At 49.6% G+C, this 25,063-nt stretch overlaps 10 protein-coding genes across 10 annotated transcripts; 6 read left to right on the top strand and 4 right to left on the bottom strand.

Annotated features, from left to right (window-relative positions):
* Positions 1-221: 221 nt before the first annotated feature.
* SWI6 (transcriptional regulator) lies at positions 222-2,345 on the top strand (the record flags this gene model as incomplete). Its single annotated transcript, XM_019132664.1, has 1 exon — positions 222-2,345. One exon carries the CDS (start codon positions 222-224, stop codon positions 2,343-2,345), a length of 2,124 nt encoding a protein of 707 aa, XP_018985577.1.
* A 559-nt stretch (positions 2,346-2,904) lies between these two features.
* Positions 2,905-3,942, top strand: BABINDRAFT_7707 (uncharacterized protein; the record flags this gene model as incomplete). Its single annotated transcript, XM_019132663.1, has 1 exon — positions 2,905-3,942. The coding sequence occupies one exon, from the start codon at positions 2,905-2,907 to the stop codon at positions 3,940-3,942; it is 1,038 nt and encodes a 345-aa protein (XP_018985576.1).
* Positions 3,943-4,331: 389 nt separating this feature from the next.
* BABINDRAFT_166600 (uncharacterized protein) lies at positions 4,332-7,908 on the bottom strand (the record flags this gene model as incomplete). Its single annotated transcript, XM_019130439.1, has 3 exons — positions 4,332-7,329; positions 7,458-7,539; positions 7,827-7,908. The coding sequence occupies 3 exons, from the start codon at positions 7,906-7,908 to the stop codon at positions 4,332-4,334; spliced, it is 3,162 nt and encodes a 1,053-aa protein (XP_018985575.1).
* A 1,142-nt stretch (positions 7,909-9,050) lies between these two features.
* BABINDRAFT_166599 (uncharacterized protein) lies at positions 9,051-10,889 on the top strand (the record flags this gene model as incomplete). The annotated part of the gene is made up of 1 exon (XM_019130438.1): positions 9,051-10,889. The coding sequence occupies one exon, from the start codon at positions 9,051-9,053 to the stop codon at positions 10,887-10,889; it is 1,839 nt and encodes a 612-aa protein (XP_018985574.1).
* A 445-nt stretch (positions 10,890-11,334) lies between these two features.
* On the bottom strand, positions 11,335-12,948 carry BABINDRAFT_35848 (uncharacterized protein; the record flags this gene model as incomplete). The annotated part of the gene is made up of 1 exon (XM_019131735.1): positions 11,335-12,948. The coding sequence occupies one exon, from the start codon at positions 12,946-12,948 to the stop codon at positions 11,335-11,337; it is 1,614 nt and encodes a 537-aa protein (XP_018985573.1).
* Positions 12,949-16,936: 3,988 nt separating this feature from the next.
* On the top strand, positions 16,937-18,250 carry BABINDRAFT_15998 (mannosylinositol phosphorylceramide synthase regulatory subunit; the record flags this gene model as incomplete). Its single annotated transcript, XM_019127990.1, has 2 exons — positions 16,937-17,701; positions 17,837-18,250. Coding segments are annotated over 2 exons (1,179 nt in total), but the record flags the coding sequence as incomplete, so codon positions are not given.
* A 145-nt stretch (positions 18,251-18,395) lies between these two features.
* On the bottom strand, positions 18,396-20,603 carry BABINDRAFT_130831 (HMG-box domain-containing protein). The gene has a single exon (XM_019127038.1). It carries the CDS (start codon positions 20,497-20,499, stop codon positions 18,526-18,528), a length of 1,974 nt encoding a protein of 657 aa, XP_018985571.1. The 5' UTR covers positions 20,500-20,603; the 3' UTR covers positions 18,396-18,525.
* Positions 20,604-21,103: 500 nt separating this feature from the next.
* On the bottom strand, positions 21,104-21,919 carry BABINDRAFT_35738 (phosphatase PAP2 family protein; the record flags this gene model as incomplete). The annotated part of the gene is made up of 1 exon (XM_019131730.1): positions 21,104-21,919. The coding sequence occupies one exon, from the start codon at positions 21,917-21,919 to the stop codon at positions 21,104-21,106; it is 816 nt and encodes a 271-aa protein (XP_018985570.1).
* Positions 21,920-22,429: 510 nt separating this feature from the next.
* BABINDRAFT_26753 (nuclear transcription factor Y subunit beta) lies at positions 22,430-22,806 on the top strand (the record flags this gene model as incomplete). Its single annotated transcript, XM_019131387.1, has 2 exons — positions 22,430-22,514; positions 22,565-22,806. Coding segments are annotated over 2 exons (327 nt in total), but the record flags the coding sequence as incomplete, so codon positions are not given.
* Positions 22,807-23,481: 675 nt separating this feature from the next.
* Positions 23,482-25,058, top strand: BABINDRAFT_180153 (S8 family peptidase; the record flags this gene model as incomplete). The annotated part of the gene is made up of 3 exons (XM_019131117.1): positions 23,482-24,039; positions 24,099-24,900; positions 25,019-25,058. Exons 1-3 carry the CDS (start codon positions 23,697-23,699, stop codon positions 25,056-25,058), a joined length of 1,185 nt encoding a protein of 394 aa, XP_018985568.1. The 5' UTR covers positions 23,482-23,696.
* Between the last annotated feature and the right edge of the window lie 5 nt (positions 25,059-25,063).

Genomic DNA, 25,063 nt, shown 5'->3' with positions numbered 1-25,063 from the left:
CGAAAATTGTTGGTTGCTAACCCATCCAAATACATAGTGCCGGTTCCTTATTGCCTGTACCTGAACTGATTCCGCCGTAATATCTCGGTTAGACAATACCACCTTCACACCGACGCTTACCGTTTAAAGCTTTACCCTGAGTTCCACCCCATTTACGGCTATATCTTTATAATTATCCTCTTTTTTTTTGCCAGTTTCCACCCAAACTAAACAAAATGTCCATGTCTTCTATGGCTTTGCCGTCTAAACCGAAGAAGCCAGAGGAGAACATCCTCAACGACGTGAACATCCAGAAATTCCTCATTGACTTGAGACCGCCGCAGTTCGACGTATCGCCGGTGTATACCGCAACGTACACCGGGATTGCGGTGATTGAGATGACAGTTAATGGGGTCTCAGTCATGCGCCGCCGCAACGACCTGCACTTCAACGCCACGCAGATCCTCAAAATCGCAAACGTAGACAAGCCGCTCCGGACCAAGATTCTCGAGACACGCATCCACACGGGCGTTCACGAGAAGATACAGGGAGGCTATGGCAAGTACCAGGGCACGTGGATCCCGTACGAACGGGCGGTGGCTCTCGCGCAGCAGCTTGGGGTCTATGACGCCATCAAGCCGTTGCTCATGTACAACGTCGCGTCCAGCGAGGCGCGGCTGACAATGACCAAGGAGCAAGCAAACGTGGATATGAAGGCAAGCATGCGCAGCGTGACCAACTCCAGCGCCGGCCTGAACTCGTTCACCATTCACCGCGACGCGCCGGAACCCGCCACACGCAACTTCTCATCTATAACCGACGATGATGAGGCGCCATCGCCAACCAAGAAGCCGAAGCACGCTAGCGGGAGTTTTAGAAAGTCGTTCGCAGCCTCACCGCAGTACGATGCGGCATTCGTGGCGCACACCCACGACACAGCCTTGCCAAATCCAAACTCGCCCTTTACGTTGGAGCCCGTGAGCGCGCTGCTGCCCGAGTTTGAGGCATCGCGGGAGTACATCACGGCAATTTTCTTGAGCGATCAGCCGGGCCAGTTGGACGGAAATGTCAACTGGGACGTGCCGATCGATGATCTCGGCCACACGGCATTGCACTGGGCGGCCACGCTTGCGAGGTTAGAGTTGGTCAAAGAGTTGGTCGAACGCGGGGCTAACCGCCTCAGGGGCAATGCCGACGGCGAGTCGGCGCTTGTGCGTGCGGTCTTGGTGACAAACAACTCCGACCAGAGCTCGTTTCCGGAGCTTCTCGACTGGTTGTACCCGTGCATCACCCTCTTGGACCACCATGGAAGGACCATCCTTCATCACATTGCACTCACCGCCGGTATCAAGGGCCGTTCCTCTGCTCTGAGGCACTACTTGGAGTGTTTGCTCGAGTGGGTCGTGCGCAGAGGGCTGTACCTCAAGGAGGGCCAGTTGTCCTTGGGCCGTTTCATGAACGAGGTGGTGAATGTCCAGGACAAGAACGGTGACACGTGTTTGAACATTGCGGCGAGAATTGGCAACAAGGCAATTGTCCAGCAGTTGCTTGATGTGGGGGCAGATCCGAGTGTGGCAAACAAGGCCGGGTTGAAGCCCGCTGACTTTGGCATCAGCATCAAGCATAGTGAAGATAGCGGTGCAGCAACGGCTGTCGCAGCCATTGGTGTTGCAGCACTGTATTCCACTAGTCAATCTTCCAGCAAACTCTTTGAACTGATGCAGGCGATGTTGGGGCGTTTGCACGAGGACTTCCAGGCAGAGGTCGGCGAGAAGCAAGCAAAGCTCCAGGACTTGCACGCGCAGCTCCGCGAACGCACGCAGCAGCTCTCACACCACCGTACTATGTTCGAGGAGTTAAGCAGCTCAGAGCGCGAGTTGATGGAGTTGCGCCAAAAAATCGGCAACCTCGACCTGGCGATTGAGAAGGAAGATGCGCGGTTCAAGGAGCAGACCGGTGACCAGTACGACCAGTTCCAATCGTTTGAGGGAGATTTTGACGCAGACGAACCGTTCAGAATCGATGGCGTGTACCAGCAGGTAGAAGAGGCGTTGCGAGAAGATGCCGACGTGGAAGACGTTACGGTAGACGTCACTGGCATCGAGTTGCCCGACCTGGAGCTCTTACACGCGCGCATCCGTGCCTACAAGAAGAACGAGGCGTTGCTCGAGGGCTTGGCGCTCGAGTTGACGTCGAAGTCCGCCGACCTTGAGCTGAAATTCCGACACGTTGTGTCGTTGTGCACGGGTGTGGAAGAGGAGCGCGTGGATGCCTTGTTGGAGGGATTGGTTGCTGCAGTTGAAAGCGACCCGGACGACGTGGATCTTGGAAGGGTGAAGGGGTTTTTGAAGAAGGTAGAGACCTGAGAGTTTAATTGTATTTTACGTATAAAGGTGTAAGATGGATGCGACGCCTGCATGGTGTTAAGGATTGAGATTTACGGTGCTGGTCTACGCTAAGGGCGAGCATGTGATTCTCTAGAACGATAATTAGACCTTATTCTTAAAGCATAGAATGAGATTTATGGAATGTATCGAGTGATTTGAGAATCAACCCGAGTCTTATCTTTACTCTCAAAGCCATGATCCCCAGTTTAATTTCAGGCACCGGATGGGCTCAGGAAAGACTACAACAACTACTGTGGGGCCTCCATTTTTCCAGCGATTTGAACCACAAGTTGCCCATCAATTCAAATTTTACCATTTAAACCGGTTCGAGTCATACTGTGGCCTGCCAATATTTTAACTGCAGCACATGCAAGTCTTAGCCATGCATCAACAGTAGTGCCCCGCCGAACGCAACAGACACTATCGATTTCCCAATCTGGCAGATATGTCAATCAGTAACTTGCTCCCCCCACTAGACATACATAATCTATAACTTCCGTCACCCACTAATCTCCATTTTAACCCTCCAAAACACCCAATGGAAATCCCGCTGCTGCTTCAAAAGCTCATTGGCCCGTATATCGCCCGTTCCCGTGAGCTCTCCCACGTGGACCCCGTGATCTCCTACTTCTGCCAGCTCTACGCTGCCGAGACGATTCTCGAGCACGGGCTCCACCTTACCAGCAATGAAGTGGCGAGCTATGCGGCACATATTCTTGACGATATCGAAGCTGTCAAGGCGGAGCTCGGGCAGGTGGAGGCGGCCAACAGCATGCTCAACGACAAGCTGCTTGCCCATGCCTACGTTGACGCCTTTGCGTTCAAGGTGTTTCACAAGGCCGACACAGAGGTGCGGGAACAACGTAGCTCAAAGGCGACGGTGGCAACTTTCATGTCCAGCACCGTATTCTATACTGTTTCCGGAATGTTCAAAGTCGGGGACGAGGCCGAGATTGCGGCAAAGGTGAAGTACGCCAAGTTCCACGCCTCTAGGATCATGAAGGCGTTCCGCGAGGGTAGGGACCCGAATGATTATAAGGTGGAAACTTCGGAGATAAGACATACCCCCGAGTTGTTTGACTCTAAAGCTGCTAGACCCGGCGGACGGGAATCTGAACCTGAGGACGATGTCCCCGAAGCACATGAAAATGAGCATGATTTCAAGGCGGTGGGTTCTGGGTTTGCTCGAGATGTTGTGAATATTTCACATCCTGAGTCACTGATCTCTACCTTTACGGATCGGCCTGCACAGCCTGCAATTCCCAAGTTCCTAGACTCTGATGACGAAACTGTGTCGGTGTTCCCCGCCGCCCCAACCGAACCTGCTAAGACGGTTATTCCGACATTTTTAGAGTCAGATGAGGAAGAACCGATTCCCGTTATCTCAAAGGCTGAGCCTCTAGGTCAGCCTGCCCAGCTCAAAAACGTTAAAGAAATTCTCAGTCTCGACGAGGCCATCACAAAGGCGCAAAAACACTCGAAATACGCAATTTCCGCGTTGAATTACGAGGATGTGCCGACGGGGATAAAAGAGTTGGAAAGCGCGTTGGCGTTGCTAAGGGCATTGGAAAAATAGCGCGAAGTTATCTTCTAGAACTATCCAACTAGGGCCATTGCCGCCCCGTAATGTCGAAAATACTTTGTCAAAGGTTTTGAGCCGAATCGCCTACTGCGATGACGAGGAGGAAGTTATCGATTACCTTTGATTATCTGGATTCTAGGTACATAATCTATATTTACTGTAGATCACTTTTGCATGCGTTACTGCATGGAGAGAAAAGTAGTTACAGAGACGCTGGCAGGGAAACTAACGGGTGGGGTAAAATGCCAAAACAGGAGAGTCCCAAGGAAAGGTTAAATATACCGCACTGTAAAAGGTCAATAAAAAAATACACATATATATATATATAATACAATAAAACAGAAGAAACAGAATCAAAAGAATCCCTCATCCATGTGAAATGATTAGCGCGGAGGGTATCCAGATCCCTGTTGTTTTGGAGGGTTAGCGTAGGGGTTAGCAATCGCATTGATAGCCGGGTTTTCATATGGATTTATGTGGTTTGGGGGATACCCGCCGCTGCCAGAGTTGGGTTTCCCATTGGGTGGATATCCGCCACCGTAGTTCCCATTTCCGTTCGGTGGATATCCACCACCCTGGCCTCTATTTCCATTTGGAGGATATCCGCCACCGTGGCTTCCATTTCCATTTGGAGGATATCCGCCGTTGTTATAGCTCTGGTTTCCATTTGGAGGATATCCGCCACTGTGGTTCACATTTCCCTTAGGCGGACTCCCACCAGGTCTTTGCTCTCTTGGGTGGGCTTTTTGCTGGTACGCTTGTGACTGGGGCTGTGACTGGGGTTGTGGCCATTGCTGGAAGCCCTGCTGTTGCATCTGCGGCGAATTTTGTTGCTGAGACCGCGGATGTTGAGGTCTTTGCTGTTGCAACTGAGGGGACGGGTGGCCTTGCTGCTGGTTTGGATAAAGGGATGGCGACTGTGGACCCTGACGAGCCTGTCGAGGAGAAGCAATAGACTGGGACTGCCCTTGGTTCTGGGGTCTATAGTCATGAGCGGGTCTGTGCTCGGCCGGTTTATCAGGTCTGTAGGTTTTCTGATCGCTCAGCATCAATCTCGGGTCTTGAGCTATTCTGTCAGGTCTGTTCTGTCCTGGTTGTTGATCCTGCCCCTGCCGCTCCGGCTTGCTTTGGTCATTTTGGTGCACCATATACGGGTTGCTGTTACTATGCTTCAAGGTCGGAGTCAGCTGGTAAGGGTTACTCCGCGGGCCACGAACCCCCGCTCGTTCTGGCAGTTCTGGGTACGGCACCAGCTTGGCTTGGGGAACCTTTGGCGAAGCAAAGTTCAGGGGGTGAGGCGATTCCGGATCGGAGTCTGAGGGACCGGAGTCTGCTGTTTCGTAGCGGTACTTGTTATAGATTTCTTCAAGATAGACGGACTGATGAGAGTTCAACGGGTAGGGAGTCGAGCCTTGCTTCGGGGGTAAGGCGGGGTTAGGAATTCCTGAGATGCTGTCATACGGATTTCCCTTTGCATGATTGTCATGTGGAGCTCGGAGGGCAGACCTTTGGTGCGGACCAGCATTAGCGACTTGCGCAGACTTTTGATTTGATGAGTTAGCATTGGCACTACCAACAGGGCCTGGATTTTGGATACTCGCACCGTAAGGGGCGTTTGGATTAGTCGGATACCCAGGCCTTGTGTTAGCAGACGGTGGATACGGCTTGGTGGGCGAGGTTTGAGGATTACCGTTGGCAGGCCCGTAAGGATGGCCATTCGGAGCACCATAAGAACTTCCACCAGGAGGTTTTGCATTTGCCGAGTCATAGGGATTCCCGTTTGCAGGCCTGCCGTTTAGATTAGGGCTGTTTGGATACGGAACGCCAGAACTGCCATCGTTAGCTCCTCTTCTGGGATTTCCGGCATCATTCGGAATACTAGCACCGTTCCCCGCTGGATTTCCTCCCTTTGGAGGGGTTGCATAGGAACTAGCTCCAGTTCTGGACTTACCGTAGAGATCAGCGGTAGCGGATTGAGGACTGCGCTCATATGGATTTCCGTCGTGCTTGCGGCCCAGCGGTGAGTCAATGGCGTCTTTCTCCGGCACCACCGGGTACGGCGCCTTCTTGTCCGCATCGAGGAAGGAGTTCGCAAGAGGCGATCCCAGTAGGGGCTGCAGGCGTGCAGGCGCGGTCAACACGTCTGTCTTCATGAGAGGCGAGGGGACGCTGCGCGGCGTACCCGGTGCCGTTCCAGACGTCTTCTTGACGCTACCGCAGCCGTCGTAGCCACCTGGAGCACCCATCTTACCTTGCAACACGCGCTGGAACTGCGCATGCCACCACTCCTCCGGCTGGACGACGCCCAGCGCGTCCACATGCACGTCCGTAGGATTGAGATAGTGCGCGCGCGGGAGTACCGGTAACGCAAACAAGAGACCCAGGGGGTCCTCCTTAGCAGAGATGAGCCGTGCAGGGCGACCGTAGAGGTTGAACGCGTCGAGGAGGGGAAGGAAAAACCGGATGAGCGTATCGTATCCCGGGACCGCCGGGTGCGGGTAGGGCATGACGTAGATTGCGGTGCTAACGCCCTGGGGCACGTCCAACGTGGTGACACCTTTGGAGAGTGTCACACGGCCGCGGAGCTTCATCATGGTGGAAATATCCACAGCGGAGAGCGATTCAGGGAACACAGCGTAGCACTCAGAGACGCCTTCGATTGTGGCCATGATATCCTTCTTCTTCTTGGTGTTCTGGTCGTTGGCATAGAGGAGCAAGCGCGCCTTCTTGCCTGGCTCGACACGTGCGAACACACGCGTCCAGGAGGAACCCGCACCGAAACGGATCCCGAGCCACTCTTCGTGCGCGTACCGGCGCGGCGCGAGAAGATTTGCAATATCCGATAACCGCGCACCGCGCGACGATAGGAGCGTCGCGGAGTAGGCTTTCTGAAGCGAAGCGTGTTCAAACGCCAGGAGCCGCATGGCGGTAACCCAGGATGCAAACTCCGCGGATGTTGGAAACTGGAGGAGAAAACGGTTGCGAACGGTGGTGGAGAGGATAACCACGTTGGGTACTGGGCTGCCGGAAGACGTGAGCGATGCAACGGCCTGAAAGGAGGCGTCCGCGAGGTTGAGGTACGAAGGCTTGTTGATCTGGAGCTGGTGGTTTGTATGGGCCGCGCCCACGACGTATTCCGCATCCCAATACGCGATCTGTGTGCCTGTGAGCACGCCGTAAACTTCGAGCCACTTGCGCGGCCCGGGCTTGCCGTCTGCCGCGAGGTCCTGGAGAAGCATGAATACGCCCACAACATACTCACGGCGGCCCTGCGCCTGGATAAGCGACACCACTGGCGAAAGCTCGGGCTCGTCCGCCGATGAAACGGACGATGTAGATTTGCGTGTCGGCGAGGGTGGAGATTTTGGGCGTTTTGGTGAGCTGAACATGGTACAAGTAGTACGGCTATTGTAAGAGTCTCGTAAGTTGATAACCTCTGGGGGTAGGCTGGAAAAGATGGATCCTCTGGCAACGAGTACCAGTATGTGATACGGCGAAAGAGCGCTTACAGGGGAAAATAATTTCTGGAGGACTTGTAGATATCTTTGTCTGGTAAATCCACTACGGTTGTAGGAATGATCTGGAGTGGGTCTGAATTAGCAGCCAGAAGCAGAGATCTATGGCAGCTTGATAACAGTGGTGCAGTTTTGAGCAACTAGTCTTGGCTCACTTTAGCCGCCGAATAAAGGATGGGGTGCAAACGTGTCTTGTCAGGTTTGGCAAGGAACAACAATAGAAAATGATCGGTTAATCCGAACGGCAGATTGGAAAAGTGGTAAATTTTAGGTTACGTGGTCTATGCCGAAATGCTGCCTAAGGCGGAGTGTGGAGATTTTTTTGCGGAGACTGCAAATTGTGATTTCCTGCTGCATTCCCACCGTGACGGCCGAGCGTCGTACGGAGGGTATCGGTGTACGCGCCTACTTTGGGCGTATGGCTCAAGGCGTACGGCTCATTCATTGTTGCCACACCTTGTTTTAAATCTAGTGCACCTTCATCCTTCATCATTTGCTATTATGACAATGCTATTTATTTCTCTGGTCCGTGGGGTATTGGAGGTCTAGTACGCGTATGGTTAGACTGAACACTGGCGGGCTAGTGGGTATTAACGGACCTAATCACGTTACATATTGTCTGATCACATGTGCGAGCAGGCATCACGTGCATGATGCATACAAACAGTACCGCAATTTCCCAATTGGGACGTCAACAAAGTAAAGTCAAAACGATGCAGGTGACAAAGCTCGGCAAAGCATAGGAGAGGCAATCGGGCCTGCTCTCGCCAAGACTACCCCATTTTTCGCATTATTGGTTTAATAATCCTTTGTCCATCGTAAATATATCTATGGAAAGACACATTGGTGATTGTTGAATCGCATATTAGCCCGGATTTTTGATCTCAATATGTGATAGTGGATGCGTCGAGTTCCACGGTGAAAGATGCACTCCCATGTCCAGGATGTGAATTATTGCATATTGGAATCAGTTGTAAGGTGTAAAATTATGCAACCAATCTCAAACCAGCTTAAGTGAGCTCGAACGACAGTTGGTGGAAGGTATACCTGCAAGTTTGCCCGACAGTTGCATGGCTATATACGACAATGATAATAACGACTCAGTTTCCCAATAATTTGCACCTATTTGTTTACTTTTTTTTTCGGGGCCTCTTTGGTTTGAAAAGGGGCCTTCATGTTTGTCATAGGATAAGGGCCGCACAAGCCGCACTATGTCAGATCAGGTAATTTTTTAGGAATCTTTTCCTTCCTAATATGACGAATTCATGTAAACAGTGTTCCAGAGCACAAGTTCTAAGCCTACTTTCTAACTTTTGCCACCCCTCAATTTTTATCCCATCTTTCACAGACTGTGTGTACCCCGTTTTATTGTCAATCTCTTCCACTGAAATTGATGTTACAGGACCGCTACATTAATCGCCATTACACCACACCACCCTGACCTTCACAATGCTCCACTCACAGGCATTGGTGCCCTTTCACAGAGCACTATGTTTAAAAGGGCTACGTCCAGTTTACAGTGTGTTGCCGTTTCGCTACCATTACTATAGCACTGGTCTGACCCGGTCTGTTTTAACCTACTCCCAAATGCACCGAGAGCAGACTGGTAGCCAGAAGCCGGATCCCAAGCCTGAACCTATGGAGAAAAGAGCAAAACGGGCAAAGCCCAAGACGAAAGAGTCATCTAAGAATATACCTAAAACAATTGAGGAACTGCGAGGGGCTTCTGACACGGTTGAAGCGGCAGGGACTGATCCCAAGCGAGTATATACTGATGAAAAGGCTTTGAAGCTGGAAGCTATAGCAAAAAAGAAAGAGGAGATGGAAAGGAAGAAAGAGAAGAAGAAAGAAAAGGCGGATAAAAAGAAGCAAGAAGTAGAGAGGAAGAAACAGGAGATGGAGAGGAAACAGCAGAAGCGGGAGATTAAAAAACAGGAGATGGAGAGGAAGAAGCAGGAGCGGGAGATTAGAAAACAGGAGCGGGAAATTAAGAAGAAGGAACTTGAAAAAAGAAAACAAGAGCGAGCTGAAAGCAGGCAGAACCGGGAAAGGTTGAAGCAGGAGCGAGCAGAAAGAAAACAGCAACGATTGGCCGAAAAGATGCTAAAAGAGAAGGCCCAAGCGAAACGAAAACAAGAGAAGCTCGAACTCAGACAACAGAAATTGTTAGAAAAAGAGCTGAGGAAAAGGGCGAAACAGCAATTGAAAGAATTCCTCGAACGAGAGAAGGCGCAGAGCCAAGCTGATCGCATTGGTGTCGTGGAGGGTGATCTGGTCCGCCGAATGGGGCAAAAGAATAAGCAAAAGTTGAAGCAGCTCGAGATGAAACGGCGGGATGAGTTGTTAAAATCTTTTGTCGAAGAACAAAAGAAAAATCTCATTGCCAAACACTATGAGAGCTCGCTAGCCGAAAGGCTCGACGAGAGACAGCCCCGGGAGAACTTTGTGCTTCAAAAACAAGAGAAAGCAGTACTGGAAGAGGTAAAGATGTTGGAGTTAACTCGCAAGAAGGAACAGACAGTTGGCGCCGGGGTTGAAATGAAGAAAGAGACCCAGGAAGGAAAGAGAGGTGAGTTACTTGTCAAATTGCATCAGATAAAAGCCCGGGAAGAGAAGAAACGACTTCTTCTTTGTAAGATTGACAGCAAAACCGCCAAGCTTGATAAAATTGAGAAGGAAGCAATATTGAAGCAGCAAAGATTGGCTGTTGCTAGGTTGAAGCAGGAAATGCAGCTGGAAACGAAACAGGAGAAGGTCAGGTTGCGGGAGGTGAAACAAGTGAGGTTGGTCGAGGCTCGAGAGCAACGGAGGTTGAAGAAAGAGTCTGCCGTGACCCAGAAGAAGGTGAAGATGGCAGAACTCAATCTGGAGGACGCCAGAGACCGGAAGTGGATGGAAAAGGTTACTGCCTGGATCGAGACTCTTCAGCGGCAATTGGCACGGCGGCGCCTCGCGAAGGAAGCCTTGGAGCGGAAATTACTAGAGAAGGCCGAGGCTAGATTGCAAAAGAATCGCAAGGAGGAGCTGATGGCGCAGCGTTGGTGGCAGGCAACTCAGCCGAAGGTCTGCACCAGAAACTGGAGCTCAAAGATGGAGGCGCAGTTGGTGGAAAGCCGACTGTACAAGTTAAGGATGAATGAGTTGAGCTGGTTGAAAATTCTTGAACGACGCGACAGGATAGAGACTTTGGAGGTGACTACATATGCTACGAGGCGGCAGAAGCAACGAGCGCTTGAGAATGAGATCTTGGAAGCGTTGCTGAAACACCGACGAACGATGGATGCCACAAGGCAGAGAATGAACGAGCGCCAGGCCAGGCGTCGACTCCTAAAGGAAGGCAGGCTTAGAAGGCCGGCCAAGACAGGCTTGGGTCTTGAAAAGAGAGAGGTGTTGAGAGTCAACGAAATTAAACATCCTCCGGATTAGATGCCGATAGAAAATAGAGGGCTGAGTTTGAAGAGCCTGCCATGGTGGCTGTTGTCTTGCCCGCGTGCTGATGGTATCGCCAATCGATAGCCCCTAAGATTAGGAATGGAGCTAGCATTTCCGAACTTGGGGTTGAAATGACAGCGATACCCCAAACAGATGCGTCTCAGCAATAGTATAACTTGAACTGATGCCGTTAAACCCAAAAGCATCGTTAAAACTATCCGATACACTCCCCCCGAGCGTTGACGTGGTCAAGATAAACCTACCGTGTTAGAGCTAAATATAAGTTGTTATACGTATGTATTTGGTAGCTTTACGGTCTGGTATGTTTCCCTGTACGTAGCACAACCAGTTTCCGCAATACCTACAATGACATGAAATAAAATAAGTATCAAAGCAATATATAAAATCCGAGACAACGGGAAATGAAGACAGGATGTCTCTAGGCAACAATGTCCCAGAACTTCTCCCACAAGTTCTTCGGAACATCGTCTTCCCAGATAATGTTGTCGGCCTCTCTTCTCCCGGTGTCGATGTCAATCTGGTCAAGTGAGAGGAGCAACGGACAACGGAACCAAATCTGGAAGGCGATCCACAAGACCACAGCGAGAATCAAGGAAATGTACGCCGTGAAGAAATTGCTCGCATTAAAGCCGAAGAAACTGCCGTAGCCCTGGATGAAGATGATGATAACCATGGCGATGGTGGAGTACCACGCGAGGTATGGCTGGAATGGTGCCTTGAACGGTAAGGAGTCACGTGAGATGCCACGGAGCGCCAACACCTTCTGGAATCTGATGTGGCACACACCGATAAAGATCCACGCAATCATACCAGCGACAGCCGAAATGTTCACCAACCATTCGAACACGGTGTTCCCACTCTTGGAAACCACCAAGAAGCCAAGCAACCCAAAGGCCGCAGAAAAGAGCACAGAGATGATTGGCACACCGCCCCTAGTCCACATAAAGAATTTTGGCGCGACCTTAGAGTCAGCCAATGCATAGAGGGTTCTAGAGGCAATGTAGACGTTGGAGTTACCGGCAGAGATGATGGTGCACAAGATCACCGCGTTGAAGATGGAGGGTAAGACTGGGGTTCCGGAGTTCTGGATGGCAATGACAAACGGAGAGGAGGAGATGTAGGAGTCCTTACTAGCGAGCTTTGGGTCGTCATATGGCACAAGTAAACCCATGAAAAGGATGGTGAGGACAAAAAAGATCATAATTCTGTAGAAAACCTTGCGGATGGCCTTTGGAACCGCGACTCTCGGGTTCTTGGTTTCACCCGCGGTAACACCCACAAGCTCGGTTCCCTGGTATGTGAAACTGGCATTGATCAAACTTGAGAGGAAACCAAGGAAACGCCCAAGGTTTTTGTTCGCCATGACATTTCCCGATTCGTCTGGGCTTAATGCCGGGCCCCATGGGCCTGGGTTGCGCCAGTATCTGAAGCCCACAGGACCGGTTTTCCCGGCCCCACACACCATGCAGAACGCATAGACCAACCACCCGACAATAGCGACGATTTTAATGGCCGCAACCCAGAACTCAACCTCACCGTAGAACTTGACAGGAAACAAGTTGGCAACAGTTAAAATAGTAAAGAAGATACCGATCCATGCTGCAAGCGGAACGGATTTGGTCCAGTATTGGATGACCTGCCCTACAACAGAGATCTCGATGGCGAAAGTGATAGCCCACGAGAACCAGTACATCCACCCGTTCATCGCGCCAAACGACTGAGACACAAAACGCGTGGTGAAAGTTGCAAACGAACCGGTGATGGGAATGTAGGTGGCCATTTCACCCAAGCTCTGCGTGACAGAGTATGCGATACTCGCAATGAAGATGTACGCGATGAGCGCATTCACAGGACCCGCAACCGCTAAAGGAGTCGCAGACCCAATAAAGAGACCGGTCCCGATGGTCCCACCAAGCGCAATCATGGAGACCTGGCGCGCCTTAAGCGAACGTTCCACCTTGGTTTCTCTGCCCTGGGGAATATCCTTGGGCTCTTCGTCGCTGGCCCCTGTAGCCAGAGGCTGTGTGTCCATCTCATACTCGATGACGGTGGTACCGTAATCAGGAGGATGATCGATGCCGTCCTTTTCTTTTCTGAAGCCTAACATAGAGGATGTGAATGGTAGGTAGTGGGGAAGTGATGGAAAGAAAACGTAAGCAAGTGGGAATGTGCGGCCAGTTGCGCTGCTAGGAAAAAAAAATGTCTGTGACAGTGGATCAAGGCAAACCTGAGGGGGGAAATATAGCTAGAGAAGTCAAGTATATATATATATGAAATTTTCACCAGGTATCTGTAACCTTTCCCTATGAGTCGTGACGAGCTATCAATGGAATGTGCAGCAGGTGGAAAGATAGTGCGTGCATATGTCGTCGAAAAAGAAATCTGTCTGCGGGGGGAATACATGCCTGTCCTAACGGGACTGCAGGAACTGGCTATCACCGAATCGGTGAGGGAATTTGGGTGCGGTGATTCCAGTCATAGTGGCTCCTCCGGCGCTTTAGTACAACGGCTATGTTATCAGGCCCAAGTCGGTTTATTGCAGGCTGTTATGACCGGCACGTTGGATTTAGAGGCCTTTTGGAGATTTAACTCTATAGGAGGGTATGCGGCCTGAGGCAATAGAAGTAGCACGGTAAGCATGAAGTGGACCTGGTGTCAAAGGTTAGTCGCAGAACGGGATATATAGTCCTAAACCTGATTGGGATTTCTGCCCGACAGATTGAAGGCCGTGGAGGATTTACATAGCGGGAGGGGGAAGAAGGTCACAGTGGTTGGTAGTGACCTATTGACAGAGGAAGGCACCGTGTCAAGCACTCGGTGACCGCCGATCCCAAACGCGGTACTATAACCAAATGCTTCTACTGCCCTTCCTTGCCATATTAATGCATTATGACTTGTTCGTGCCCGTCTGGCTGGAATTCAAATACGTTGTTGTATAACATTGTGCACTCCAGTGCAATATATTAGAATGCTGTGTACTGTTCTGCAAGATCTGTAGAGAACTGAGGCGAGATCAAACCCTCGTTCTCTCCGGCATATTTCACCTAACTTTTAGCCTGCAGTTGTTTTAGCGCTCACGCATAATCTGGCGCTTATCTCGAGGTACTGCATCATGAGTACGTCATGTGAGAGTCATACTTAGGCTACCTGGCTCACTCATATCGCCGGATTAAGCCGTTACCGGGCTGAACCTCGCTGAAACATGTTTGAAAAAAAAAAAAGATTAAAAAACAAAGACAAAAAGCCGTTGCTATGGTATTAAAGTAAAAAACCTGGCAATACGACTTATATTCTACTTGTTATTGGTTGACATTTTCAACCCTGTAGCTGACCGTTGCAACAATATCAGGTGTTGGCATACATTCTAATCCATGCCTCTCATACATCGAATGCAGTCCACGGGATCTCATTCCCCAATATACACGTATAACAGCCAATTCTAGCGTGTATTTCAGTCTGGTAACTGTCAAATGCTACTCTTGGACCGCGTTGTCCTGATAACAGAGGGTACCTCACAAATCTCAAGCCTTGAATGTTAGCTACCATCCCCCACGGTCTGTGCTGAAACCCCCAAAACCATGTAAATCAACATGGCGTATATGAGCCTATGGCTTTGAGATCAATCTTTTGGCAGGTACTTGAGCGTGCCTTTGTGTAATGCCGTCTTTAGCATCTACGGCACCGCTAAGTGCAAGTACCAGCGATTCCTCTCATCCGCCGGGCCTACTGCAATCCCCTAAAGGAAGGTGCTGCAGTTTTATGAACCTTGAAAAAGGAGCTGCGTTTTGGCGTGCGTCTCTGACCCGCAAAAAGTGCAAGATGCCGCAAAAAGATGCTGAAAAGATGCAGGCTAGCGGCAAAAAGCAATGTGAAATGAGCCAGGAGAAGACTGGTTGCACGGGGAAGTATTACCACAGAACCAAAGAGTCTTATGGGCCAGCTTAAACCTAAATTGTTTCGATACGCGACTAGAAGTGGAGGTGGGTTGAAAAGTAACAGTTTCAGGGTCTGTACGATGCAGCGAGCTTGGGAGCAGAAAAAAAGTAGCGTACGTCTCTTGCGGAAAAGCACGTCGCCTTAAAAGCCCATGCCGTTTCTGGTTGAATAAAGCCCATTTCCGTAATGTACACTGTTATTTCAGTAGGTGTTCAAAGACTAGCCTAGCTCGGCGGACACCGTGATTTAAGTCCCGCGGTTACCTGCCGAAACAGGCTGGCAGCGAGCTAGCTGCAGAAAGATAGAGTTTAATCTCTCTGGGGTACGGCTCAATAATACATGCGATGACCCGATTAGCGTTAATAATGTAGTCTCTTATCTTTCTACCCTAAAAAGGGAGGAGGAGAAAGGATAACCGATAGGTGGGGTAGCAACCGTGCATACTAGCGCTTACTGTCCTCAGGTTCCAAGCTTGGGATGGTCATTTCGCGTCTGTTGTATTGAGCGATAAGCTCGGCTATTTTCACCTGCTTCGGTTAAACTTACAAAAAGACTGAACCGGAGTGATACCTTGGCATAGGGTTTAAGTTCTCTTGGATATTGTCGATCCCAGGACACAATAAACCAACCGCCTTGGAGAGGTTTATAAACCTATTCCAACCAGTTCAGTCATGGTTGTGCATGTAATCGGGAATGTCTGTTCGATATCGGGGATGTTCGAATGGTTTGTTAATGTTATACGATTCGCGTTGCGCCGTGTGGCCGAACCCAAGCTAGAGCTGCTTCGGATTTGTAGAGATTTATTTTAATTCTTTGTGTAGTTACTGGCCCTTACCCCGGTTTAGTAACCATCTATTCATTGTAAATATTAACACCTACAATACCATGAAGAATATCCATTCCTAATTAAATACAACATCGAATCTCCCCTGAAACTTGAACCAGAAATATTGCCAGTCCACAGGGTTCTCCTTTTTCAAACCCCTCCTCGTGGTTCAGTTTCGCCTATCATATTGGCAAACAAAACTGATCAAATTGCATCGTCAAGCTCGATGAGTGGCAACTGAAAGCTTGGGCTATTGAAAAAGTGGTGAAATACCAAGAACCGACCCAAGTTAGGGATCACAAATGTACCAAAATGTCGCGTATCGGCTCTACACGGATATCAGTGGATGCTATTGAACCACGCAAAGGCATGGATAAACCTATGCCAAACCCTATTAACTCTCAGATCACTCAGCGCATTGCTGCGTAAAAAATTTTCTGGGAGATAAAGATCTGAATGTTTCGCTGAGTCCCTCGGAGCAACTAGTCAAGACGTGTGTACATGGTTCAGGAAATTAGTGTGGTTATGGGAGCTCATAAACCGAAACATAAATGCTCTGGTATTTGCACCCCTTTCCAACATTGGTATCGACACATTGTTCAAATTCACCCTGTACCCTAATCCAAAACTCAATTTCAGCCTTTCCTAGCCAACCATGCTTGTTTCAAGGACCTTATACAACGTATCGGTTCTAACCCACACGCTTCCTCACTTTTACGGGGCACAGTAGCTAGTACAAGCCACTTCCCCTAGGTCCCCTCTCGCAGAACAGTAACATTCCATACATACCTAATCTATAAAGCACTCCGTCGATAGTCTTGGAACTTAACATATGCCACGGGTATTATATAGTGGACACCATAAACCAGCTTGAACCATATCAAAGCCAGCATGGATCGCGCTTGGTATTTCAGCCGCTAACCGCGACGCACTCGAGTCCGTGCTTACGCAGACAAACTAAGCCACGCCTCTCAGTTCCTGGGCCCTCCTGACGTCACACTGCTGTGCGTGCAAAAAGCCAGGCCGATTTAAGTAGCCACGAGTAGTTCTGCGCGCCATAATCACGAAAAATCCATTTCCACTCTCTAGACCTCCACCTCTTCCCTCTCGTAAACTGGTCACCCTACGATTTAATCATAGATTTCGAACACAGACTTTGCACGCCACTTTTTTGAAACTCTGCTACGAGACACATGCCGACCGCTCCCATCTTACCTTTGAATCCCCTTCTCTAAACCACATTATGACTGGCCACTCCTCCAAACTATATCTCGTCATCGTCCTGTTTGTGCTTCTGACAGTGGCATTCGTGGTTCAAACCGAGGCCACTTCTGAGCTCAACGAGTACCACTACCAGGAGCCGATCCTCCTCCTACTCCTCACGCACGGCTCCTGGTGGGTCATGTGGCTCCTCCAGCTCTTTGGGGTAGCGTGCTATCGCGGCATTTTCCGCAAGAACCACGGCAATCACTATCGGTCGCAAGGCTACCTTGACATCGACCAACTGTTTGCCAGCCGCCCGGGATTCAGAAAGGCGTTTGGCCAAAGTGTAGCGGCCCAGTACCTGGATATGTATGCCATCACCTGCTTACTTTATGGCTCCTCTAAGAGTGCAAGCACGGTTCCCACAACCGCCTGGGGCTACTACACTTCTCCTCCCATCCGCTACTTACTCAAGCGGGCCGCTGCCGTCACCTCTGTGTTGACGCTCGCTGGCTCAACCTGGTACATTGCCATTACCTTGACCTATGCCTCTGACGTTACGGCCATCTACAACTGCTCTACCTTCACCACCTACTTGTTCTCCATCCCCATTTTGCACGAAAGGTTTGAGGGTAGAAAGATGGCTTCGGTCGTGGCTGCCGTGTTGGGGGTAGTCATTGTGAGCTACTCCTCCTCTGCCGCACTGGAGGAGGATTACCCGAACCGTGTCTGGGGAAACTTGATCATCTCCATCGGCGCCGTCTTGTACGGGCTTTACGAATGTCTTTATGCCAAGTGGTTGGGTATCCCTGCCCATGCCGTCTTTCCTCTGAACAGCATGGAAGATGAAGACTCCGAAGACGATGCAAACACCGTGGATTTTGTCATGACCGATGACGAAGGGAGCCAGTTCAACATTCTCCCCTCGTCCATCGCCACGCTTAACGGGAGTCAGAGCAAGCCAGTAAACCATGTCACGCCGTACCAGAAGGCAACGTTCTCGAACTTTTGCACCTCCTTCCTTTCCTTGTGCACATTAGCGATTCTCATCCCGGCGGTGATTGTTATGCACTTCACCGTCCTGCCGATCAAGTTGCCTCCGAACCTCACGTGCTACGCGTTGATTGCCGCCTCCATTTGCGCCAACATGACCTTTGTGGTGATGTTCTTGGTGATGCTCTCGCTAACCACCCCTACCATCGCCAGTGTGGCGTCGCTCTCCACCATCTGGTTTGTCGGTTTGGTCGACTGGCTCTTGGGGACCGAGACCACTGTTGGCGCGTGGATCGGCTTTGCCGTCATTATGCTCGGCTTCCTAGGCATGTGCTGGGGCTCCTGGAGCGAAATCGGAGGTGAGGATGATGACGAGACCCCATCAAATTGAATCATAGTGACTTAGCATAAGTATATTTATTAACCTGGAGCCTTTAGCATTTAGGCGTATAAGTGGTTATTGTTAAGAATTTAGCTGTAGTGAAGGCTGACTTATGGTGCAGCCAAAGAGGTCATATAAATGTGCCCGGTGGAAGCAACGATATAGTTGTCATAGGATAAGTTTGGGTTTGATACAAGTCTGCTAAATTGACAGTTCTCAGCCTTATTGTCTATACCAACCATTAGCCCGTGTATATTAGATATTTGGTTTTATGCCTTTTGTTTCCTTTCGTTGAAAAACGCAGTCCAGTCATCTCTGGCCGCCTGTAGATACACTCCCTTTTCCTCCGGCGGTAAATTTCTCCATTTCTGGCCAATTATACGAGCCGATGCTAGTACATCAATTTCAGGGTTAGCTTTCTTTATGGCCTTCATGGTACATATCAGATAGCGCAAGTATCCGTTGAGAGGCCTCTTCGCTCGCTCCTCTGGCCTAGGCTCCTCCGGCTTAAGTGCATGCTTCTGTTGCTTCCATACAGCATATTCAGCCTTGTAATCATCTGTGTACGCTTGCCTGGCTTCCGGGGCAAGGGTTCGCCAACTTTCAGCCGCCATTTTTCCAATATCTGGCAATGTCAACCGGGGGTCTCTGTAAAGAGCTTCGTCTCGGAACTTCTTTTGAAACCTCAAGAAAGAATTTATTGGTCTTTTGGTCGGTATAGCCGTACTTGAGGAAGGCTGGGTTCTCTCATTTGCCCGTTGCATCAAAAAATCCGGGGCATGCTTCAAGATAAACTTTGTCTTTTTGCTACGAGGCAAACGCATCCACATGGCCTCCCCTTTGTATCTGAGCGCCTCGATATCACCAGTAATCCCACCCAGCTTCTGAACATAGTGAATCATGAAAAGGATAAACTTATAGTCATGGGAGCGAATCAACTTGGTATCCCTTGCGTCTTCTCGTTCGGAGGCGTGGTTGAAGTTGGAGATACGCCTAACAGCCTCTTCTCTTTCGGAAAGACTCATTCTGATAAACTTCCAGCTAGCAGCTTCAAGCAGCCGGAAATCAGTCCTTTCGCTGGGCGCGGAAACCGTGCCTAAGTAAGTTCCCAACGGGGAGTTTCGGGGGATTCCAAGGTTGTACAAGAACTCACCCAAGGTAAATGAACAACCAGGAGGGTAAGCGCGGGCAGCCGGCAAGATCGTCCAAGCATCCACCGCTCTTTTGAACGCACTAAACCAATCCAACTTCTCACCCTTGCGATAGGTCATTGTCAGTGCTGCAAGATAGCCACAGAACACATCTATCAACGCCACATCTGCTAAAAGTTTTTTCTGGCACCGGTCGATGGCACGTTTGATTCGCATATACTCCGCTTCCCAATGACCTTGGGCTCGTATCAGCGACAAGCGTACGCTGCCTCCGATTTCTGATCCCAGCTGGATCCTCTTGTAATGGGTAAGCTCGAGTATAGACTCCACATATATCTCCCTAAGCGCTGGTGGAAGACTCTGGGACCTAGCATCGTATGCCAATTTAGCTCGCAATACTCTCAAGGTGTATTTTTCTCTCTCGTCACGGTACAGCTCTTCGGACCACACCTTTGAGAGTTCTATAATGGCCCGTTGCGTGGCAAATTCCTCTCCCGGGGCCATCCCAGCCTTCATTACGGCAAGCTTCTCCGTGAGGAACATATTGAAGTTGGTTAAGGGCTTGGGAGGCTCTGGAAGCTTTTTGGGCACGGTAGATCTCGGGATTAATCTCCTCCAGGTCCGAGTGGCCTTGCTCACCCGTGCAGCATTCTCTGCTAGAGTCCTCCCGGGATACGCTTCATACTCCACATCTCTCCCTTTCAGGGCGTGCGTTTCCTTATCTTTAGGACTATATCTCCGCTCCTCCGAGATTTCCGTTCCAGGTTCTATCTCTCCACTTTCAAACGTATCAGGGAGATTATCCGCCTGCTCTCCACCTTTTGCAATATACCCCAATTCTTCGGGGGAGTGCATTTTATAGAACCCCCTGATGGTGTCCAGAAACCTGGAGTAATTGCTTTTCAGAAGGTCTGGGGATCTTTTAGAGGCTTCGTTTGTGACTTTATCGCCTGGGCCTTCCTCACCTAGCAAGTCTTTGGCGGATAGCGACTGATCGGTCTGGTTCTTGACGCGAGTGGTGATTCTGGTATAGCTTCTCAAAAGAGAGGTACTCCGCGGGCAATTACGTACCTGTAGTAAACGTGAGAGCATAAATAGGCGGATTCACGGTGTAGGATACTGCCAAGTTGGCTTGGAACAATGGTCTATCCCTAAAGTGGGTGTATCAGCTACTGACAGTGAAATCATTTGGAGGTTGCATCCTGCAGGGTTGATATTCCTGTGTTGAAATGGTTCTAGCTGCATGTCCTGGTTGGGTTAAGCGCCACACGGTGCGTCACTGTTAATAGAATCTCGAGTTCCCTCTACGAATTTCAGAGTTGAGTCAGATCTAGCTACCGGTTTACAGTACATGAAAGAGGTCTATTCAGGATGAATAGTAGTTGATTATCAAGGCGGGGGTGAGTCGGTCCGAAACCATCATTTTCATTACTGCGACAAAAGAGGATAAAACGGCTTTCAACTTGGAGCTCTTAAAGCTGAATTCAAAGACAGCTTGGTACGGGTTCATAGGCGGGTTGAATGGAAAAAAAGGAGCCCTTTTCATGGGCAAAATCCAGAGGGGTTCAGTCTATACCTGAGGACATTGTGTGAGTGAAAAGGGACTAGCAAACTAAATGCTGATATTCTGGACAGACACTAGTAATAATCTACAGTGTGCACTAGATCAACGGCAATGCACCCCCAGTTATTTCCTTCAGAGAGGCAACACTGGCTTTGCAATCTCCTCTTCACTCCCAGGGGTGCACAACACCAGTCTGAACTTGAAGAAAACCGTCACGGAAATAGCCAGACCCACGAGCATCCCAAACATGATGTCTTCGAAATGGTGTCTGTAGTCCAAAATACGGGAAATCCCAATGTAAAAGGCACCCATGATAGGGGCGATGCATCCCACGAACACACGCCATACCAACACATCCGTACGAAGCACCTGCCACTGGAATCCACACCAAAGAGCCAAGAAGCCCAAGCCAGCAAACGCAAAGGAGGTGTGGCCCGATGGGCATGATCTGAACCCATCTTCAAGCACAGCAGCACCCAACGGGGCCGTACAGATTTCCGCCGTGTAGAATTTCAGTGACATGGCTTCAAGAGACATCTTTTGGGCACCACATCTGGCCAAAAAGTCCGGACGCGGTCTCCCGATCCAGTTCTTCAACAAGTCCGTCGCAAGCCCATTCATCGAGAGCACTATGACGAGCGCGAGAAGAGAAACGTGGTACAAATGCAATTTGGAGTGGTTCGAAACTATTCCTTTCTGGAATGGCACAAACACACAGGCAGTAATAACAGCAAACGGAATCAGGGAAACGAGGAATAGACAGAACGGACCCGTAATACGTTCATCATAGGTGAATGGGTGGTTGATGGTGGGATCCACAAGCAGAAACTCGCGGGCGTAAGGCGTGGCAGTTTCTGCAACCAAGAAAGCAGCAGCCACGGTAAAGGCGAGCGCCCAATTAGGGATTTGTGCTTTGAACTGGGGGGTTGAAAGGTACAGCTGGATCATTGTGAGGCTGGGGTGAGGGCTGGTATTGATTTGTATGGCTCCTGACATTTAGATTGTGACGCGTCGCGATCTATATGTCACGTGGATGTATTAAAGATGCGTTGCTATCGATACTAATGAAGCCTGCATGGTTTTGCTCCGGTTGGCGTGCCTCAGTCCCCTTTATGCGGGCCATAGAACCTGTGGGCCGTTAACACGCGGAGATCGATATCTCCACTATGTCCCTAAGGTGGAGTATAGAATCGGCAAAAATATACGATTGTACCTGGATTGAGGTTTTTGTTTACCCGCCTATTATTGTTTATTTTATAAGCTTGCTGCTCCCAAGATGTATAGGTGTAACAACCATAGAATATACTCCATGAGCAGAAACATCCACCCACTTTTACAAGGCTGGTCCGGAGAGAACCCGACTGCACACACATTCATTGTAACCTTGTAAGGTACTCTTTACCCCAAAAAAATAGGCCACAACAACCTCTCCAGATGGATAACAAAGAAAGCTCACACCAACCACTCAAGCCAGAGCCCACATCGCGAGAAGTAGACGACTTTCCGATCAGAGAGCAGAACCGGTGGCTACCTATCGCCAATGGTACGTACTTAGCCCCCTTTTTTTAAGCAAAATCAAATACTCACACGTAGTAGTGGCCAGAGTGATGAAGGCGGCGCTTCCGTCCAATGCCAAACTCTCCAAAGACTCTAAGGAGTGCATCCAAGAATGCGTCTCGGAGTTTATATCCTTCATCACCTCCGAAGCTGCTGAAAGGTGTCAGGCGGAGAAACGCAAAACGCTCAATGGAGAAGACTTACTCAACTCCTTTAGAGATTTAGGATTTGAAAACTACGCCGAAACGTTGAAGATCTACTTGGCAAAGTACAGGGAGAAGGAGATTATGGAGGGCGAAAGTAAACGCAAGGTGAAAAGGGAGCAAAATGTTGGTTCAAAGAGCGGACCCCATAAAACGGTGGGCAATGAGGAGAACGAACCCCGATACGACATAGGGCCGCCGGATGAAAGCGAATACACCACGTATGGTTCCGACGATTTTATTGTGCCACGTGCGAGAGCTCATAGCACGCTCCTCAATCCTACTTCACCCATGGCGACACCGACCCAGTACTTTGAAGACGAGCTAAGTAGCTTTGTGGAGAGCTTTGAGGATATTCGGTAAAACCTACTTTGAGGCCTAGGTGGTGTTTATTTTGTCCGATAATGTGTGATAGATCTCAAACCCGATGCGTTATCAAGATTTTGATACTTTTAGCACTTCCGGTGCGGTTTAACCGGACTGCAATTGGTATACTAAAGCAGGAAAATTATGACAGGGACGATATCGCACTCACACTTCAGACCTTCCTACAATTATACTTTGTATTATTCAATTGCTCTGGCAAACTTTTAGTCTTTATATTACTTGGATATACTCTTGATTCCTCTGGGGTTGCAGTCTTTGACAGTAAGGACAAATCATCGTAGTTCGGGTCTATGCTACTGGTTATACTCCTATATACATAGGGGCCGCTTATAATACAAAACTTCACCTGTATTGGTCAGGGTTACTTTTCGAAAGTATCCAGCGGCGGTTAAGCCCAACCTTTGGCACTGTGGCTTTGAGATGTCGTTACAGATGCGGCTGCATACCGAACCTTTGAAATACAAAGCCGCTTCCACAATCCCAGCCGCCGTATACCTCCAAGCGACATCGATTCACGTCTAGGAATTTTGAATTGAGGTTTTTCTAAAGGTGCAAACCTGTTTGATTCTTTATCCACCATGCGACTCTTGTTATGCATACCGTTATTTGTGTTAGCCACCGATGCAATAAATTTCATAGTCCAGCTCGAACCAGACGAAAATATCGCCTCTTTTGTAGCCAAGCACTCTGTTTCTGAAAACTCAATTACCGGACAACGTCTTCTATCGGTTGTTGCTCATCGCTGGGGAAACTTCCGAGCCATATCCGGTGAATTTTCTATGGAGACGCTCAAAAAATTCTACTTTGACGAAAAGGTGGTTGGTATATCAATTGACCGGACTCTTGCCATTGCGGATGTACAAGAATTTGCACCGAAACACCTTGCACGGATTTCTCAAAAGGAATCTCTAAGCCCCAATCGTTAGTGTTCCAAAATTCACTCCAAAAAAAAATCTGACACCTAAACTAACAAGCTTTAGAACCACTCGATTATGTCTATGACCCCAGTCTGGGAGTGGGAGTAGATGTTCATATCCTCGATACGGGCGTAAAGAGCAGCCACCCGGATATCTATGGCAGAGTCAGCCGTCCAAGGTTCTACGTAGCGACGGAGGATGAGGATCCCAACGGCCATGGAACGGCATTGGCGGGATTGGTGGGAGGTGAAACGTACGGGGTAGCCAAAAGGTGCAACATTTTCGACCATCCCATCGCCAACAGCAGGGGAAAGACCAAGATTTCAGCGGTCCTTGCGGCGTTGGACCTTGTGGTGCAAGAAACGAGGCGGAACAGAAGACCAGCGGTGGTACTTCTTGCGTTGACAATGCCCAAGAACAACTTGCTTAATCACGCGATAGAGGAGGTAATTCAGCAGGGAATTCCGATAGTAACCTCAGCGGGTAACTCCAATAGTGCTGCGTGCATGTTTTCGCCCGCTTCTGCCAAAAGAGTGCTCACCGTGGGGTCTATTGACGTCAGGAAAGACACGTTGGCAGCCTTTTCCAACTACGGAGCCTGCGTGGATGTGTTTGCTCCCGGAGTGGATGTGACAACAATCGATCGCAAAGGAGCGAAATCCACGGTAAAATCCGGAACTTCCATGTCAGCTGCGATTACGGCAGGATACGTGGCGTATTTAATGGGGATGGGTGCGGATCCAGAGACGGTAATAGAAGATGTTATCAATTCCGCCACCACCAATGCGATAACTCAGAAAAACTATTTGATAAAGCCGTACACTCCAAACAGGATTTTGTACAATGGAGCGGGCCATCCGACGTGGTAGAGGGTTTAAGCATCCTAACTTGTATCGCCAATTAGGATTAAATCGCTTTATACCCCCCTGGGCTGCTAGACCGTTCTTCAATATAGCTAATGGCTGGTTGGAAGTTCCTTCCAGTACCCAGTTTCTCTTCACCTCTTTCCCTCTTGGATTCTGATCATA

Source organism: Babjeviella inositovora (assembly GCF_001661335.1).
Source record: "Babjeviella inositovora NRRL Y-12698 unplaced genomic scaffold BABINscaffold_5, whole genome shotgun sequence".
Lineage (NCBI taxonomy): Eukaryota > Fungi > Ascomycota > Pichiomycetes > Serinales > Babjeviella > Babjeviella inositovora.
This window is presented reverse-complemented; position numbering and strand designations above follow the sequence as displayed.

Coding starts and splice junctions, on each gene's coding strand:
- BABINDRAFT_130831 (XM_019127038.1), bottom strand. CDS start 20,499: ATGCTCTCACGTTTACTACAGGTACGTAATTGCCCGCGGAGTACCTCT.